Consider the following 21065-nt stretch of genomic DNA (forward strand, 5'->3'; position numbering starts at 1 on the left):
TCTATGTAAAATGCTCCATTTATCAGAATGACCCCGTACAACACAAGGCATTCAAGATAATTGAGGCATTGCTTTGCAGAAAACTATTCAATATGTTTGAATCTCCTGATTTACTTGTTAGTACTATTCTCTCCTCTCTTTTTTCTCTTTTATTTTTTTTCCCATTTAAATCTCTTTTTTAGATAATCACCGATAAATTTCTCATTGATAACTGTTTCTAAATTAATTTTTTTTATTCTTTTGTTAATTTTTTTTAATAAATTTTTAAATTTATATTCATTTAGAATAGATTTGAGTTTCTCTGTTTAAATTTATGTTTATTATGAATAAATATAAGATTCTCTTCTTAATATTAGAGTTTTATTCTCTTTATTGTTAGGGTTTTGTTTTCTTCTTCTCAGTGAGGTTATGTTTTATTTTTTGCGGTATTTAAATAGACTTTTTGACAATTCAAAATATATCATAGATCATTGATTCTTTTTATTTAAAGACTTTAAATTTTCAAATATAGGTAACGATCTTTTATTAATAAAGCCTAAGAGTGTGGCTTATTTTTCTATTAACGTTTTGTGATTCAATCTTTTCTGCAGATTATAAAGATGGTAAGTTTTCGAAAAGGCAATATTGCAAGTTCCTTAATTTAGTAGTCTAAAATGAAAAATAACCTGAAAATTATTCTGCTCTATTTAGATCATCTTTGAACATAAAAATTTTAATTGTCAATGTTTGTATTATTTTTCTTTTATGAGAAGATTATGTTATACCTATTATATGATTCTAGTTAATGAATTATTAAATTTTATTAAAAAAAAATGTTTGAATCTCCTTTGCAATAAGAAAAAGAAAAGACCGCAAAAATTTTCATCCATGAATATATTTTCAGTTTTTATTTTGTGGTTAGAAAAAATGAGAGAGGAAAAAAAATTCAATAAGAAATTTCTTTTTTTAAAAAAAAATTAAAAATTTAATTTTCCTAAGAAGGAAAAGAGAAAAAAATGAAAAAAAATTATGAGAATTTGCATGGAATAATATTTTATTTTTTTGCCCAAAATTAGGTGGAAAGTAATAAAAATAGTGTTAATTTTCTATTTTTCCTCTATTTTTTAATTTATTTAAAAAATACAAATCACTAATTTTTTATTTTAATAGAAAAAAATATAACTTTTTTAAAATTTTTAGAATATAAAGTCATTAATTTTTTTTAAATAAAATTAACATTTTAAATTTTTTACTAAAAATTGTTTTTAAAAAATTAAATATAATAATTTATTAAAAATATACTTATATTAATAATATACTTTCACTTAAAAATTAAAAGTTTTTGGAGGGATGGTCCGGCCTGCATCCATTTGGGTCTGTTACGTACAGAGAGCTAGAACTAAAATTAATCGTGCCTAATTGACTGGCTGAACCACTAAACCAAATGTTGCCGTGTCATAGAGAAAGGAACATTGAGTTTGAGAATCATTTCAGATAATTTAATTAGGGTTTTCAGTTTTAGAGATTGAAATATTATAATTTTATTTGTATTTTGCAGTCTCTGAATATGTTGATGTGTAGTTGGTGCCTGTCAATTGTTCATCTCACAATAAAATATGAATCTTTCCATGTCTCAATTATAGAAATTAATGCCTAACTCCAATTGATGTTGACTAATTAATAATGCATATACTTTTATGACTTTATAATTCATATTTAATTAGCGAAATTATTTTATATTTTATTAATTAAATTTTTAATCCTGAAACTAAATCTTGTAAATATCATTGGAATTATACATGGAAACAGATTGTAATATCACGTTAATATTATATTTAAAAATTAAATTATTATTTATTTAAACTCTATTTATTTCAAGAAAAGCGCTAAGAATACTTAAAAAAATGAGTTCATAAAAAATATTTTACAAATCAAATGAAAAATTAAATTAATTTTTAAAGTGAATGACTTTTTTTTAAAACGATAAAATTATTTTTCAAATTTTGTTGGTCTTACTTATATATGCGTAATACATATCATTAATTTAACATTGTAATTATGGTTAAAAAATATTTTTCACATTTTCTAGTATTTGAAATACTTAAAAAAATAAATTAATAAGAAATATTTTCATTATAAAAAATAAAACTAAACAATTTAAAAAAAAATAACTTTGTTCTTTCAAAAAAGAAAATCATTTTTCAGATTTTGTCAGATTTATTAAAATAAGAAAATATTTATAAATATGTGATGTAAATATATATAATTAATTTAATATTATAAATAAATAATAAAAAAATTTTTATACACAAATTATCTTTCGTAAAACAAACGGAGCTCAGCATAATAAAAGTTAAAAAAAAGTTGCTTAATTTCTTGATTATAATATATATAATTTATCAAAATAAAATAAAATTGTGGACTAAATAATTGTAAGAAGAATTATGAGTTATCTGATATTATTAGAAAAAGGTTATCAAGATGAGAATATATATAAAAAAGAAAGCTTATATAAAGTATGTGATTATTATGATAATAATGTGTTAGCTCTTTCAATGTTGTTAAAATGTCATTTTCAGTATTGTCTAATTAAAAAGAATAAAAATACAATGTTCGCTCGCTATCAATTGCTATTACTTTCCACTTCATATGCTTACATAATATTTACATTTACTGTTGCCATTTCATTTTCACTTACACCCCACTGTCGTAAACCTTTTCTTCATTTGCACCCTCCTTCCAAAATTAACACTCCCACTACTCCCACTCCAACCTTTTAAATCCACTCAGAAATTATACCTTGCGTCTGTTGTCCTAACTCAATATCTAAAAAACCAATACTTAATTGACATGTGTCTCACCTTTATAGCTTCAAAAGTAAATCTGTAATTTTTGGTAAGTTATAAAAGAAAAACCAATCTGTAAAGAGCAATGGTAGCTGTAATATTATATTAATTACGCCATAGGTTAATTTAATATTGGCTTTTGTATATTGAGTAATGCATCACATAATTTCTCATGCATTAGAGATAGCGATCACTGCTACTGAACATCATGATAATCTGATTAATTAATTTAGCGAGATAATTTTATTTTACTTTAATTTTATCTTTTCATATTAATATTAATAATTAAATATTTTTCCTACGTAAGAGTGTAAATAAATTGATAATAAATTATTTAATGACACATTTTATCAATAGATAACTCGAAATTTCAAATTTAAGTAGAGTATGATTGTTGTGTCCAAAAAATTTTATTTTTGTTTTATTGAAAAGAAAATTTGGCCACCATTGATTTGGGTCCATTTTAAATTAAAAAATTATTAGTTGAGGTGATATTGATTAGAATATATTGATAAAGTAGTACAATTTGGAGGGTAAAAAATATTTTGTTACGTGATCAATGTATTCAGAAGGGAAAATAATCAATATATTTTATTAATTGAGGGGATATTCTGCCTCTGTCAATAACAAGAATACCCTTAAATAATGGACAATTTTGTAATTTTAAATCTAAATTTTGTTTAGGAAAAATATAATTTTTGTCATATCCTTCAACCACCTTCGGAAATCAAAATCGGCAGCTCTATGATCTATAGAGCAAGCTTCACATAAACCTCACTGAAACACAAATGGAATAAGCTGAGGCTTTTCCAGTAAAATAAATTGATTTTGGAGGCTTGTCAAATTTCCATATGCTTGACCTAAAGTTCCTTTGAATTGAATTGAACATAAGCAAGTAAGGACTAACAACTTCAAGCTTGGAATTTGAGTGAGTTGAACAGGTAATGAACTTGAGAAATTAATGTAGCTTGAGTATAATCAACCAACATTGAATAGCTTTGCCAATATCTGAAGAACGTAAGCCCAGCAGCATATAGATTTCCAAGGTAAATTTCCTAAAGATTAAGAGATTGGTTCATATGGTAAGAGAGATTCTATCTAATAATTTTAAAATTTTAATTCTGATATAAATAATGAGAACACTTTAATTGTATTCAGCTTAGAAAAATTATATAATAAAGTAGTGATATTATATTAATATATAATATGAAATGACATAATAATAAAAGATTGATAAATATATAAATATAATTATTAAAATTAAAAAAAATAATTATTTAATATTTATAATTTTTTAAGACTTATATATATATATATTTATTATTAATTTATATATATATATATTTACTATTAATTTATCATTTTGTCTAAGTTATTTTACATGAATAACCAATAAAGTATAAGCCTTATGTCCACACTTTCTTTCAAAAAAATAAAAAAGCTAAATTTGTAGGCGTAGAGGTAGGGCAAAGAAGAAATTGGGATTGTTATTATTATTATTATTATTATTATTTTAGAGACTAAATAAAATTTTACTTTTACCTTTGATTATAAGCAAGTTAATTTATCTATATTTAATGGGCCGTACATAATGCATGTCATCCTGTTTTCTCACCATCTCCCAAATCAAAAACTCATCTTCACCTCTCTTTCCTCACCCGTCAGTATTACCTTTTTCACTCTCTATTCTCCACTGCAGACTCACTCGCCACTTCCACTCTCTCTAAAATCTGCCATGACCAACACATCCTCTTCATAAATACCCCCAGAAAACAAAACCAACAAAATTATCTCTAAATCCCCAAACTATGGTGCCGTATGACTCCGATGGCTTAGCTGGAAGCGCTCCCAGTTCATCATCCTCTATCACTAAACCTCCGCAGATAGATGGCTTGCTCGCCGGTGCCGGCTACAAGGTCCCGTCTTCTGAGCTCCGGCATGTGGCCCAGCGTCTCGAACGCCTTGAAACGGCCATGCTTAACTCCGCTTCCCACCAACTTTCCCTCCTTGCCTCTGACGCCGTCCTTTACAACCCCTCTGATCTGTCTACATGGGTCGATTCGCTCCTTTCCGAGCTTAACCAATCTCAGCCTCTCCCTTCTCTCCCCTCCGATCTCTCGGATCTGGTTCCCAATTCAACGGCTCTCGATAGCTCCTGGGGGATGGAACACTCTTTGTCTCAGCAGCAGAATCAGAATATCTCTCAACACCAACAGAATCAGCTGATGGTCGTAACCGCCCTGGAGGAGGATTCCGCGATAAGGCTCGTCCATATGTTGATGACGTGTGCAGAGTCCGTCCAGCGTGGCGAGCTAGCATTGGCTGCCTCTTTAATCGAGAATATGCAGGGACTGTTGACGCGTGTCAACACCGGCTGCGGCATTGGCAAAGTGGCCGGTTACTTCATTAATGCTCTGAGTCGCCGGATTTTCGCTCCGGCGGGTTCAATTAGCGGCGTTGGTTCTTGCTACACTTATGAGAATGAACTTTTGTACCATCATTATTACGAGGCTTGTCCGTACTTGAAGTTCGCTCATTTCACCGCGAATCAAGCGATTCTCGAGGCTTTTGAAGGCCATGATTGCGTTCACGTAGTGGATTTTAACTTGATGCACGGATTGCAATGGCCGGCACTAATACAGGCTTTGGCTCTGCGCCCCGGTGGGCCCCCTTTGCTTAGGTTAACTGGCATTGGCCCTCCTTCATCGGATGGCCGCGACTCGCTTCGGGAAATCGGGTTGCGACTCGCTGATTTAGCTCGGTCAGTAAACGTTCGATTCGCTTTCCGTGGGGTGGCAGCTGCGCGGCTGGAGGACGTGAAGCCGTGGATGTTGCAGGTGAATCCTAAAGAAGCGGTGGCAGTCAATTCAATCATGCAACTACACAAGTTGTTGGCGTCTGACCCAACCCGAAACCCAGCAATCGATATTGTCCTGAATTGGATCCGGAACCTGAACCTGAAAATTATGACCGCAGTTGAGCAAGAGGCAGATCACAACCAATCGGGGTTTTTAGACCGTTTTACCGAAGCTTTATATTACTACTCAACGATGTTTGATTCGCTGGAGGCTTGCGCCCATCACCCAGAGAAAGTTTTAGCCGAGATGTACATACAGAGAGAGATATGCAACGTGGTGAGCTGTGAGGGTTCAGCTCGGGTAGAGCGGCACGAGCCGCTGGCTAAGTGGAGAACTCGGCTTACAGGGGCGGGGTTCAGGCCGCTGCATTTGGGGTCAAACGCGTTCAAGCAAGCGAGTATGCTATTGACATTGTTCTCATCGGAAGGGTACAGTGTGGAGGAGAATGAAGGTTGCCTTACTCTGGGGTGGCACAGCCGCCCTCTGATTGCTGCTTCGGCTTGGCAGGCAGTGCCCGATGTTGAGCCAGCCCTCGGTGTAATCGATAACAATGGTGTTGTGCTGTAAATTTTATAATAGTATTTTGAGGTATTTTTGGGGTTAACAATTTTCAATTCCTCTTGTACTGCTTCCATGAAATCTTTTCTTTTTTTTTTTTTTTTAATTTTCTTATTTTATTGATAAAGATAAAATTGCAAGTGAAAAAGACGATAATTACATTGATATAAAAATTGAAAATGAAGATGGGGACAGTGTAAAGCAAAAGCTGTTGCAATTCATGTAAATGGCAGAAGGTATAATCAATCTGGAAAACTGGCAATGCAGAAGTGGCCATTATAAGGCTGTGTGCTCCCAACAACATTCGCATTATTGGGAAAAAGAGGGGAGCGGGGCATATGCATAGAGGTACCTCGCGCCTTCTAAATAGGGAATTGCTTCAATGCGCCATACAGCTAATACACTTACTAACAACATTGGAGATTGTTCATTACAATTAAGCTACATGAAAATTGGGAGATTATATGTGTGATATGGCAATAATTGCATGCACAAAAGGATCCCTGTTTCTCTTTCTCGCTTTACAACCTTTTCAATTGCAAATCTGAAGCGTAACATTGCTTATATAGTTATTTTTTACGGCTAGAGTAGAGATGGTTGTGAACGGGATCTTTGATAAGCAGCGGTGGGGACCAGGGTACAGTGGCAGAGCATGTTAACGCCACGTTTCGACAGTGACATTAGCTTTTTCGCCCCTTGGGTCAATTTGGTATAAGTGTGACCCCCCTCTCTAGCATTAAAAAGAAATAAAAAGATCCCCTTCAAAAACCAACCCATTTAACCGTCGGGTCCCACTTTTGTTTGTGTGGTCCACTTCCCGTATCAATCCAGGGGCGTTTATTTTTCCACAGAAATTGATGCTGCCCATTGCCTTCCCCTCTTTAACTTTTTCCATTTTCAATTTTCCAAATACTAACTCTATTATTAATCTCTTTGTTTTTTTTTTTTTTTTTAAAAAAAAACTTACTCCCGCTCTCATCCAAATCAATGATTTATAATTTATTTTTATTTTTATTTTTATTTTAAAAAAATATTTTTATTTTTATTTATTATTATTCTCATTACATTTATCAATTTTCAATATCTTTTTATATTTCATTATATCATAAAAATACTTTAATCAGTTATTAATATTTTTTTTATAAAAATAATATATCAAATTATTTTCTTAATTTTTATACAAAAACCTTAAATAAGTATTAAAATAAAACAGAGAGAGTATAAATTTAATCCAATTAAATATGAGTAAATTTTGAATTTATTTATTTATTACTTCCTTCATCTCATTATACTATATGATTTAAAAATAAATTATCCCACTTTATTTGCTATTTTCAAAAATTAAAAATGTATTAATTATTTTTTTTTCAATTTTTTCATTCTCTATATCACAATTCATTTATCTTTTCTTAATATCTTTCTATATTCTAATGATATTATAAGGGTGCTTTAGTTAATTATTAATAATTTTTTCTATAAAAATGATGCTATCTAACTTTTTTTAAAAAAAAATTTATGAAAAATTTTAAAAAAATTATAGAAATAAAACGAAGGGAGTATTATTTAAAAAATTTGTGTTCTAGCTTTCTATATTATCATTAAAATATCTTAATGATTTTTGTGAAAATAATAAGCATTAGCTAGTTTATGACAAAGACGTGAATTTCGTACCAAATTTTATATACTTAATTCATACTAATAAATAATAATGATGTCTAATCTCATATATATATATTAATTGATTTTAAGCTATGTATTATTATTCAACCTTTGGACATGGTTATATGAAATGGTCGTTATATATTATTAGATTGGACCATTTCATATAACGACGTCCAAACGTTCAATAATAATGCTTAGCTTAAAATAAATTAATATAATATTTTTTTTAATTTTAAATAAATAAAATTGATGGGAGAATTTAGAATCGCACATCATTAATATAAAATATACACGCGCGAAACGCAATCAAAGATAATATATGCATAATGACGTATTAAATTCATTTATAATACCTGTAGTGTCCTGAGCTACTTCTAAAATTTATAATGAATTACAAACACTACTTTTAAATAATAATAATAATAATAAGTTAACATTTCGCATTTAAATTTATAAAATATGTAAGAATAATTATATACTTTTTTATATGTTTATTAAGTGAACCTGTGTGAGAGTCAGCATATGAGAGTAGGAGCAAATCCTTGTATTTATGAAATTTTGAAAGAGCTTTGATAATTTAATTTTTGGTTTGTTAACTAAATTTGATTCAAAATTTACATTAAAGTATATGGATTATTTTTAAACACATAGTTATTGGCATAATTAATAGGACTAATTACAAAAGAAAATTAAAAACTCTTCACGAATTGCACTTTTAATATGAAAGTTTCACTTCTAGCATAATAGTTTATTTAAAATTTATGGAAATTTAATTTAATTTTTAAATTAAATTTGAGAAGAGTTTACTAGAAATGACATAATACTCGAAATGAAAATTTTTATTATTATAAATACCACATAATTATTTAAAAAAAAAATTCCTCTTCTTCTCATACTTCACCATTCCTTTGCTTTCCTCTTACTTATAAATTAAAAAATCTCTTCTTTTTATCTTCCTTTATTTACTCATATAGGTAAAAAGAAAAATTCTTAGATTATTTATTTGGTTTAAAGCTCAATTACACCTTGTATTTATTGGGAAAGTTTAATTTATACGATGTTCATATTTTTATCTAATTTAACAAAAACTTTCTATTTAAGTTCAATTTAGCTAAAAAATCGAGAAAATCAAAAAATTGAATTTCTCGATTTTTGAGTTTAAATAAATAATGTAACGCTTCTAATTTTTAAATTAATTATTTTATGGGTAGATATTAATATTTTATTTTATTTGAATTTTGAGAAATTATTTGAAATTTTTCAGATTTTAGAAATCGGGTTCAATTTTCTGAAAAAATAAAATTTTGATGATTTTTAAAAATTAATTTAAAGATTACGTGGCAAAACTAAAAATATATTTGGACTCTACGAATTTTTCTGAGTTTTTTATAATTTTTTCAGAATTTTTAGGCCTCGTTTTCGGTTTCAAGACAGAGTAAAAATTCAAATTTTTGTATCCTGAATTGGATCCGTTGAATCGAACCGGACCGAGTCGGATTGATCGAATCAGACCGGCCCTTTCCTTTTTCCCTTCCCCTTTCCCGCGTGTCCCGACCTCTCCCCTTCTCTCCTCATTTTCTCTCTCCTCCCGCCTCGTTGGCGCCGCCAGACCTCCCAGCTCGGGCGCCCCTCGCAGCGAGTAAGCCTTGAGCACGGAAACGTCGCTCGAAACTCACCCAGAGCGCAGGCGCACAGTTGCACTTTCTCGGCCAAAATCCGACCGATCCGGCTACCGATTAGACCGAGTCTTATTTCAAAACCGATCTATACCTTGAGAGCTTTCTATATATACCAAGAACACTAAAATCTATCAAGCAGTTTGTCTAATTTTTATCCGGAAAATTTTAGCCCATTTCGACTTTTGGGCTAGATTTCTCGAAAACTGTAAACCCCACCAAAAATTCGAGAGTACCGGAGTGCTCCGCTCGTTGAGAGCTTCGTAGCAATATCCATTTCAAATTTTTCCGACACTGTTTTTCAGTGTATCCCACTAGATTTCACAGTATTTTTTGGAACTTTAAATGAGCTTAGAAATTTCCGTAAAAATTATATACTAACCCCCGTGTTGAGGACTTCGTGTAGGTATCTTCAATTCTTGAAAATTCAACAGTTGCTCAAGTTTGCAATTTCTAGCCGGGCAAACAAGTTACCGAAAAAGTCTCTGAATTGGGTTGAGGTTGTAGGCCATTCCATCATTTTCAGACGTCCCGGACGCATCTCCAGGGTTGGAATTGGCATAGGTAAACCCGAACCTTACTTTTTCTTAATTATCTAGTGCTTGAATTCGATTAAAAATCTATAAAATATTCGTAGTAGTTTAGAAAATTATAATTTATTTTGCATTAGCTTAGTAATATTGCTAAGGACCACGGGGTAAAGTTTTAGAATTTTTAGAGCTCATATGGGTAGTTTTTGCAAAAATAGTTAATTATAAGGACTAAACTGTAATTTTTCACATTATGATTGTTGATTGTTTGGATGGGCCCAGGATGGGCTATGTGATGTGATTGAGTTGTAGATGTGAGATTTGTGGATATAGAAGTGTATTTTAAACCCTTTTGTATGTTGGGTAGGACCTAGGTATAGGGGAGACTCTGTCGGATTTTCGGCATGACATAGGGTGTCTTTGGTCTTTTCCAAGCTTGTATTAAATCAAATATATTAAATAATTGCTATGAAATTATCAGGTGAGTCGGGACAACTTTCCTCCTCTAACCAGCCATCGCAGTTACTTCGGTTATGTCTGTGAGTAAAATATTAATTTTAATTGTAATTTTGATATTATTATATGTTTAAACATGTCCATGCATCACTTATAAATATATATCTATGTAGTTAAAAACTAGGCATGATTTATATTGCATCTTAAATTGATGAAGTGTTATGGGTGTTGGTTGTGATAATTTGGAGCAGTGTGCGTGCATTGGCGTGCGTGTAGTATGGTATTGGATATGGACAGGATGGGTAGACACAGTTTGAGAGACACTCGCTGGGACCCGGTCCTTTATGGATAAGTCAGGATAGACACAGCTTAAGAGACACTCGCTGGGACCCCGCATTTGGTTTATTAAGCGAAAGTCCGGCTTGAGGGACACTAGCTGGTAGAGTTTGGATTAAGAGGGTTGTATAGGGGATCAGCTCCCATATATGTATTGCTTGACAGTGTTTGGTGTGTAAGTGCTCCCAATTTAGCTTTTTGCTGTTATGATATGAGTTGTATGAAAATTATGACGATATTGTATTTCACTCTACAGAGTGCATTAGCTTTGGATAGCTATAAAGATTATGGTTAAAATTGGTATTTTACTCTCTGAGTCGAATGCTCACTCCTGTTCATCTATTTTTTCAGGCTATAAGAGAATTATTTGTTGTGGCTAACATGCTCTTTTTCTTCGCAGGTCCATTAATAGTATTTAATGTATTTTGTACAATTGAGTTAAAGTTTAGACTCCACATGTGTTAGAAGTATTTATTTTTATTTTGGGCCTGTATTATAAAAGTTATGTTGGACCTGTAAAATTATTAATTGCATGCATGACTTGATGGGATGAGGAAGCTGAGCTCCCATTGTACTTTATGATATTATGAGTATGTGGAGGGTGAGCTGAGCTTCTCAATTTATTATATATTGTGTTTATATGTCGGGCGAGTCAAAAACTCTCCGTTGAAAGGTCCATTTTATGGTCGGACTCTGTCCGGTTGAATTCTTGAAATTGAGCCCAAATGGGCCTTATGATTGGGTTGAGGAATAGTTAGGCTTACCCAGGTCCTAGTGTCGGTCTGGCCCATAGATTGGGTCGTGACAAATAAATTAAGAAATTTAGCCTCAAAATTAATAAATTGAACTTCTTAATTTATATTTAAATTAAGAAATCAATAAATTTAACTTATAAAATTTAATTTTTGGGTTAAATTGAAATTAAATTTAAAATTTTAAATTAATTTAAATAAAAAATTAAAAATAAACTGAATTAAAATTTTCCAATAAGTACGATGGCTAAATTGAAAATTTGCCTTATTTATTTATTTCTTTGGAGAACAAATATTGGCACCATTCTCGGTCATCTTAGGAACATAGGCATGGCGAGATTGAAATGGGGGCGAGGGCGGTTGCATCACCCACTATTGTCATTGGGAAGAGTGTAATTTGGTGGGTAAAAGTTCGTAGCAGTACTGAAAATGGAAGAGCTGCCTCGAGTGTTACCATTTTGGTTCGTTTGCACACTTGATTGCTAATTATACTTTAAATTTTATTGATTATGCTCTAATTTTTCATTGATGATAATCATTTTATTAAGAATAAGTTTTTCATTTTATGAAAACTAAGAGCACTATCAATAAAATTTAAAATACAATAAGCAATAAGTGGTATTATTTTTAACTTTATTTTATAAGTCATTAATGATATGACTAATTTATATTTAATTATTAATTTTATAAATTTAAGTGCTCAATTAATTATGATTTTAATTTAGATTTTTAATAGATTAATTTCAAGTAATTAATGAATGATTAATTTATACTTAATTATTAATTTTTATAAAATTTAAGTATTCTCGGATGTTGAATGAATTAATCCAAATAATACGAGAGAGTAAATTTGTATTTAACCTATTACCATGTATTTGTCACAAACCACAGCTCACATCCGAGGGCATGCCCCTTGTAAAGTGCTGAAAGTACAATGTGTCTGATGCGTTAGACTAAGGAGATAAAATCTCAGAAAGCATCTCCTCATATATCATCCCAGGCAACAGAAAACGAACACAAAATTTTAATATATCATACATGTTTGTAACACCCCTAATTTTTATATATTATTATTGGGCTTCGTGTAGGTATCATCAATTCGTGGAAATTCGACAGTTGTCCGGATCTGTGAATTTCCGGCCAGACAGACCAGCTACCGGAAAAGTCTCCGAATTGGATCGAGATTTTGGCTACCCCACCATTGTTAGGCATCCCGAGCACGTTCCCGAAGTCGGAATCGGCAAAGGTAAACCCGAACCTTGCTTTTTCGTAATTTTCTAGTGCTTAAATAGGATTAAAAATCCATAAAATATTCGTGGTAGCTTAGAAGATTACGATTCTTTTTGCAATAGCTTAGTAATATTTCTAAGGACCGCGGGGTAGAGTTTTATAATTTTTAGAGCTTATTTGAGCAGTTTTTGCAAAAATGATCAATTATAAGGACTAAATTGAAATTTTACATATTGTGATGGATGATTGATTTGATGGGCTCAGGAGGGGCTGTGTGATGTGATTGAGTTGTGGATATATGGATTGTGGATATAGAAGTGTGTTTTGAGCCCTTTTACAGGTTGGGTAGGTCCTAGGTATAGGGGAGACTCTGCCGGATTTTCGGCATGACTTAGGACGTATTGGGTCTTTTCTTGATTTGTATTGAGTCATTTGTATTAAATGATTGTAATAAAATTGTCAGGTGAGCCGGGACAGCCTTCTTCCTCCGCCCAGCCGCCTCAGTGACCACCGTCAAGTCTGTGAGTAAAATATTAATTTTAATTGTAATTTCGATATTATTATATATTCAGCATGCCCATGCATCACTTATATGCATATATTTATGTAGTTAAACTCTAGGCACGATTTATGATGCATTGATAACTGTTAAAGTGCCATGATGTTGTTGTGGTAATTTGGAGCAGTGTGCGTGTGATGTGGTGTGGACTATGGATAGGACGGGTAGTCACGGCTTGAGTTCTTCGCTGGGACCCGATCCTTCGAGGGGTAGTCACGGCTTGAGTTCTTCGCTGGGACCCTCGATTTGGTTTATTAAGCGAAAGTCCGGCTTGAGTTCTTCGCTGGCACCAGGTTGGATAGGGATCAGCTCCCATATGTTATGATTGATGCTACAGGGTGCGTGAGTGCTCCAAATTACCTTTTTGATGTTATGATGTGAAAATGATGTTGATGTTGCATTTCACTCTACAGGGTGCATTAGTTTTAGATAGTTATAGAGATTATGGTTAAAATTGATATTTTACTCTCTGAGTCGAACGCTCACTGTTCAATATTTTTTCAAAGCACAGGAGGATTTTATTTTTGGTTAACCTGCTTTTCTCCTTCGCAGGTTGTTTATCAATATTTGTGTAATTTTATTTACTCCTAGAATTTTCGCATGTGTTAGAAATATTTATTTGATTATGGTCTGTAATATTATTATCATGTTGGACCTGTAAACGTATAATGATATGTATGTTTGATGGATTGGATGAGGGAGCTGAGCTCCCATTTATTTTTATGAGGATATGAGTATGTGGAGGGTGAGCTGAGCTCCCCAATTGAGTATTTATTATGTTTACAGGTCGGGTGAGTCGAAAACTCCCCGTTGGAAAGTCCATTTTATGGCCGGATTCTGTCCGTTTGGTTTCTTGAAATTGGGCCCAAATGGGCCTTAGAGTTGGGTTAATGAACAGTTAGGCTTACTACGGGCCTCGGGGGCTTTAGGCTGGCCCAGGTCCTAGTGCCGGTCCGGCCCATAGGTTGGGTCGTGACAAATGTGGTATCAGAGCTTAGGCTCCAAATTCGTAGGGAATGTTTATCTAAAGTGTTGGGAAGAGTGTACTAGGAGTCACATGCGGAGTATAGGATTCTGTTTCGTCTTTTTCTGTAATTCTTTGTTTCTAGATTCTACGTTATACCTCGGGAAATATAAGATTACCTCAGTTAGTGTCTTGATTTTCGTGGAGTACATAGAAACATGAAATAGATTTAGCAAACTTATTGAGATCTACCTTGGAAACACGTACTCCAATAAATACTATATTTTCGTCAGTATGGGTTTAAATGGTGTGCCCATTTCTTGCAAGGCACGAGTACATAAAAGTGAGTCTTGAAAGTACAGTTGCCCTAGATAAGGATGAGGATACCATTGCTGGCGGTCATCGATGGATGACCCGCAGAATAAGTTTATGATAATAGAAGATTCAAGAGAGATAAGAGATTAAGAGACCTAGTCTGCCAGGACGTATCGTAGTAACTATACAATATTCTCGATGTCCTGCATGTAGTCGCAGACATGCAGATCGACATGAGATTATTGTGTAGAGTCGCGTACTTCCTGTAGTGCTTATGATGAGGATGTTGCGAGCGTCTGCTTTGGTACAAGAATGCCGCAACGCAGTTCTATATCCGCAAAGGAGTTGGGAACTCTTGGTTAGGGATCTAGAGCTAGAATATCAAAGGTCACGGTTGGGTGGTAACTAGAGTCGATGACCAGTTACCCTAGCATGAGCTAGAGTTACAGTAAGAGTTGCTATCAGACCAGAGGTTTCGGACTAGTTGCAAAGTAAAGGTGACACCTATAGAGTGAGACCATCTAGTCTTCGGTATGAAATTTTGGATGGTTTTTGCTGTATGACAAACATTTTGCTTAGAGCTTAGTGAGAATAGTATACTTTGTGTGTATCAGTATGGAATAAAGTACAACCCTACTACCTAGAGAAGGTCGAAACTATGAATATATGATTTACAGAGCTATGATATGATAAGAGAGACATTAGTTTGACATGGTTTTGGGCAAGGTGGTAAATGTAGTACCTTTGTTGCAGCAAGTTAGGGTATAGTCCTATCTTTTCAGAAGGGATCGAAAGTTATTACTAATAATGGTGACCCACAAAATAGTGCCCCAGATGGGACTGTAGAGTGTGGTAGAGAGTAGTTGGCTCGGGCATCCTGGAGAGGATACAAGTTCCATTATAGGAATCATATATAATCAGATCACGATGGATGTAAATCCTTTGAATTGGATGACGGGTTTGGGTGCCCGGAACCTTAAGTTTTGGCTAATTGAGTAAACATGGATAATAATAATAATAACAAATAAATAAAATTACTACAGAATCAGTTCTCGAGGTGGTAAGGGTATGATGTAAGCTAAAGGATAAGAATAGAGATCATACAATAAAAGTATGACTGTAATTTGCTGAGTTCCTTTCTAATTTCAAATTATTCAAAACAATAGTATAATCTAATTATAATAGTGTTAAGAGTAATAAATTAGCGAAGATAAATCACAGAAGGCCAATGGATAAAGAAAGTGCAGAATGAAAGTTTGGACAATTGATTGCAGATGCAATATAATCTAAATGCTAGTGGAAGTACTAGCTAGAGTGGTCAAAGGACCAAATCTGAGTAGCACAGACATATGATAACGCGATAGAGACTCTGAAAGATATAGTTAGCAAGTACAGCTATTATGTTAGGAAAAAGAATGGAACCAGGGATAGAATAGTCAAGTTCTATTTTGGGTAAGACAAAGGAAATAAATAAAAGGACAACCTAAAGAGCGCATAATAAAAGGAACAAAGTTAAGATATAGGATAGGCTAAGTGTTATTCTTGGCAAGGAGAATGACAAGGATGGAAAACCCAAAATGGGACCACATTAGTGAGAAAAGTGATGGAGGTATGGAATACATTAATAATGAGTAAATGTTAGAAGGTGTGCGATGGTATTGCGGACTACCTAAATAGGTAGAGAAAGAGAAGTTAGTAAGCAGTAAGTTGAATAAAAGTCAGTCTAAGGGATCAAATAGGTATGATGAGAGGAAAAGAATGATAGATAATGACACATAGGTTTTAGGTTAGACTTTTGAGATAGTGAGAAGGTAGTTAGAGGTTCGTTATGAATGTCAGGCAAACATTTTTAGTGTGATCAATGTAATCACTTTGCGGTGAAGCAATAACAACAGAGCAACAATGAGGGGTAGAATAAAAAGTAACAAGTATGGATGGTAATAAATCACTAGAAAGTTTAAGGATCAAATTAATGACCATAGATAAGGGTGGAATTAGTGTTGAAAGAATCTATTAGCGAGAGAAATCTTTCAGGATTCAACAAGGGTTAAGGGCACAATATAAACGATGATAGATATGAATCATAGGTCGAGTATAAGTAAAGTTAATAAATTATAAAATATTATGTCAGGAAGGACGATAGTACAGTAAAGGGTTCATGCAGATGATACCTTATAGGTAGAGCACAATTGTGCTAGGAGATGATGAAATTTGAAGAGAGACTAAGAAACATAGGTTAAACGTTATTATATGGACAATCGGGCGTAGTTGAATATAGAGGATATTTTTCTTTCTTTTCAAGTTTAGCTCGTGTTTTTGATTCCAGAGCGTTATATAAGGAGCAAAGGCTGAGGCAAGGAGACCTAGTTATTTGAGATTTTGATAGGCACCAATTCATATATAATTTCCTGATATGAGAATGACAGTAAGTGCATACCTAGTGTTAAGTATGAAAGGACGATCAGAGTAATGACAGGAGTTAAATTGAGTTAGCTACTAAGGCTTGCGACTGTTTTAAACTATGAGCTAGATGAAGTACTATTTATGGATGAGTTTCAATAGATGAAATTGTTGCTGATGGGTAATTTGAGGTTGAAGTTTAGAAAGCTATGGGCAGTATATATGATTATATTAAGGAGAATGAACACGTGAAGTATCTTGTTTGGAATTAAGGCATGACACATATTTCCTACAGCCGTGTTAGTTCAGATGGAACTTATAGTTTATGGGGCTCATATTCATCCAGGATAAGCAATTTCCTACTAAGGCTGGTAGGGAATGATAATATTCTGATAGTTAAGTTGGAAAAAAAAGGGGATACAAGAAAAATTTTCTATAGGTAATTATAAGTGTTACATAAGGTGAAGAATGTGCTGGTAGGAGTAAATCAAAGGGTTAGAATTCTCTCAGTAATGAAACTAGTAATCAAGATAAGACTAAGAAATAAAAAGAAAGTTAAAGTTGATGATGGGATAGACATCTTTGAAGGAAAAGGTGTAAGGATGAGATAGGACTAAAATTAAGGAATAAGTACAGCAGGTTGAAAAGATACCAACAATACCAAAAATAGGAAAAGGGAAGTGGATAAGATGCAAAGGACAGGAAGAGAGCTCGATAGAGTCAGTTATAATGACGAGGATAAGGAGTGTCTAACCACTGCCCCTGTGTTAACACTACCTATGAGCGGTGAAGGATAAACCGTGTACTGTGACGCCTCCAGAGTTGGCCTAGGGTGTGTTTTGATGCGGAATGAAAAAGTAGTGGCTTATGCTTCAAGGCAGCTGAAGAGGCATGAGCAGAACTATCCCACCCATGATTTGGAAATGGCGGTTGTAGTCTTTGCACTAAAAATCTGGAGACACTACCTGTATGGTGAAGTGTGCGAGATATACACCGACCATAAGAGTTTGAAGTACATCTTCCAACAGAGGGATTTAAACTTGAGACAGAGGAGATGGATGGAGCTTCTGGAAAACTATGATTGCACCATCCAGTACCACCATGGGAAGGCCAATGTAGTAGCAGATGCTTTAAGCAGAAAATCTTCTGGCAGTTTGGCGCACATTTCAGCAGAGAAGAGACTGTTGATTCAGAAATTACATGAGTTGATGGATCAAGGTTTAATCCTAGATCTTTCAGATGAGGGGGTCTTGTTGGCTCATTTTTCAGTGAGGCCAGACTTGCGAGATAGAGTTAGAGTTTCCCAACACAGAGACCAACAATTAATGAAGATCATAGAAAGAGTACAACAGGGTGAAGGTGGTGAGTTTGGATTTGCCAATGATGGCGCCCTAGTGCAAGGTTCTAGGATATGTGTGCCCAATGTGGATAACCTCAGGAATGAAATCATGCGAGAGGCACACTATACACTGTACAGTGTCCACCCAGGTTCCACCAAGATGTACCATGATGTGAGAGATAGCTATTGGTGGAATGGCATGAAGAAAGGCATAGCAGACTTTGTGTCCAAGTGCTTGACTTGTCAGAAGGTGAAGTTTGAACACCAGAGACCGTCAGGGAAGTTGCAAGAGCTCCCTATCCCAGAATGGAAGTGGGAAATGATTTCTATGGATTTTGTGACTGGGTTGCCTGCATCACGCGAGGATATGATTCGATATGGGTAATTGTAGACCGCCTAACCAAATCAGCTCACTTCTTGCCTGTGAAGACTACATATTCTGTGGCACAGTACGCCCGGCTCTACATTCGAGAAATAGTCAGATTGCATGGAGTTCCAGCTTCCATAATATCTGATAGAGGGCCCCAGTTCACTTCTCGGTTTTGGAGAAAGTTGCAGGAGGCACTTGGCACACAGTTGAACTTCAGTACGGCTTTCCACCCTCGCATGCACGGACAATTGAAAGGACAATCCAAACACTGGAAGACATGCTTCGCATGAGTGTCTTGGATTTTGGAGGTCAATGGGATGAGCAGCTAGCTTTGGTGGAGTTTGCCTATAACAACAGTTATCACTCCAGCATAGGGATGGCACCCTATGAGGCACTATATGGGAGAAAGTGTAGGTCTCCTCTGTGTTGGACAGAAATGGGGGAAGCGAAGGTGCAGTACACTTCAGAGATAGTTCCTTTAATCAGGGAACGATTGAAAACAGCTTTCAGTAGGCAGAAGAGTTATGCAGACCCCAGACGGAGGGATATGGAGTTTGCAGTAGGCGACTATGTATTCCTGAAGGTTTCTCCGATGAAGGGAGTCATGAGATTTGGAAAGAAGGGCAAGTTGGCACCTCCGTATATTGGACCTTTTGAGGTTACTGATAGAGTTGGAGCAGTTGCCTACCGGTTGGAGCTACCACCCAACCTTTCTCACGTTCATCCCGTGTTTCACATCTCCATGCTCAGGAAATACATTCCAGATCCTTCTCATGTACTACAACCAGATGTAATAGAGCTAAAAGAGAACTTGACATTTGAGGAGCAACTCAGAGCCATAGTGGACTACCAAGTGAGACAGCTAAGATCAAAACAGATCCCTATGGTTAAGGTTTTGTAGAGGAGCCAGTCAGTGGAAGAGTGCACCTGGGAGTCAGAACGGGACATGCGTAGCAAGTACCCTTATCTGTTCAATGTGTAATCATATACTTTATTCTGCCTTGTGTAAAATTCGAGGACGAATTTTCTGTAAGGGGGGAAGAATGTAACACCCCTAATTTTTATATATTATTATTGGGCTTCGTGTAGGTATCCTCAATTCGCTGAAATTCGGCTTGTCCGGATGCGTGAATTTCCAGATGCACTACCTACCGGAAAAGTCTCCGAATTGGATCGAGATTTTGGCTACCCCACCATTGTTAGGCATCCCGAGCACGTTCCCGAAGTCGGAATCGGCAAAGGTAAACCCGAACCTTGCTTTTTCGTAATTTTCTAGTGCTTAAATAGGATTAAAAATCCATAAAATATTCGTGGTAGCTTAGAAGATTACGATTCTTTTTGCAATAGCTTAGTAATATTTCTAAGGACCGCGGGGTAGAGTTTTATAATTTTTAGAGCTTATTTGAGCAGTTTTTGCAAAAATGATCAATTATAAGGACTAAATTGAAATTTTACATATTGTGATGGATGATTGATTTGATGGGCCGGGAGGGGCTGTGTGATGTGATTGAGTTGTGGATATATGGATTGTGGATATAGAAGTGTGTTTTGAGCCCTTTTACAAAGTTGGGTAGGTCCTAGGTATAGGGAGACTCACTGGGATTTTCGGTATGACTTATGACGTTTTGGGTCTTTTCTTGATTTGTTTTGAGTCATTTGTATTAAATGTTTGTAATAAAATTGTTAGGTGAGCTGATGCCTTTCTTCCTCCGCCCACCGCCTCGGTGACCACCACAAGTCTGTGAGTAAAATATTAATTTTAATTGTAATTTCGATATTATTATATATTCAAGATGCCCATGCATCACTTATATGCATATATTTATGTAGTTAAACTCTAGGCACGATTTATGATGCATTGATAACTGTTAAAGTGCCATGATGTTGTTGTGGTAATTTGGAGCAGTGTGCGTGCGTTGGCGTGCGTGTGATGTGGTGTGGACTATGGATAGGACGGGTAGTCACGGCTTGAGTTCTTCGCTGGGACCCGATCCTTCGAGGGGTAGTCACGGCTTGAGTTCTTCACGGGACCTCGATTTGGTTTATTAAGCGAAAGTCCGCTTGAGTTCTTCGGGCACCGTGTTGGATTTAAGAGAGTCAGATAGGATCAGCTCCCATATGTTATGATTGATGCTACAGGGTGCGTGAGTGCTCCAAATTACCTTTTTGATGTTATGATGTGAAAATGATATTGATGTTGCATTTCACTCTACAGGGTGCATTAGTTTTAGATAG

General features: G+C 34.5%; 1 protein-coding gene across 1 annotated transcript; it reads left to right on the forward strand.

The window, feature by feature from the left end:
• Nucleotides 1-4434: 4434 nt before the first annotated feature.
• LOC110638316 (protein SLENDER RICE1-LIKE 1) lies at nt 4435-6297 on the forward strand. The gene has a single exon (XM_021788835.2). The coding sequence runs from the start codon at nt 4634-4636 to the stop codon at nt 6248-6250; it is 1617 nt and encodes a 538-aa protein (XP_021644527.2). The 5' UTR covers nt 4435-4633; the 3' UTR covers nt 6251-6297.
• Nucleotides 6298-21065: the final 14768 nt, after the last annotated feature.

This window comes from Hevea brasiliensis, chromosome 13 (assembly GCF_030052815.1).
Source record: "Hevea brasiliensis isolate MT/VB/25A 57/8 chromosome 13, ASM3005281v1, whole genome shotgun sequence".
In the NCBI taxonomy this organism is placed as follows: domain Eukaryota; kingdom Viridiplantae; phylum Streptophyta; class Magnoliopsida; order Malpighiales; family Euphorbiaceae; genus Hevea; species Hevea brasiliensis.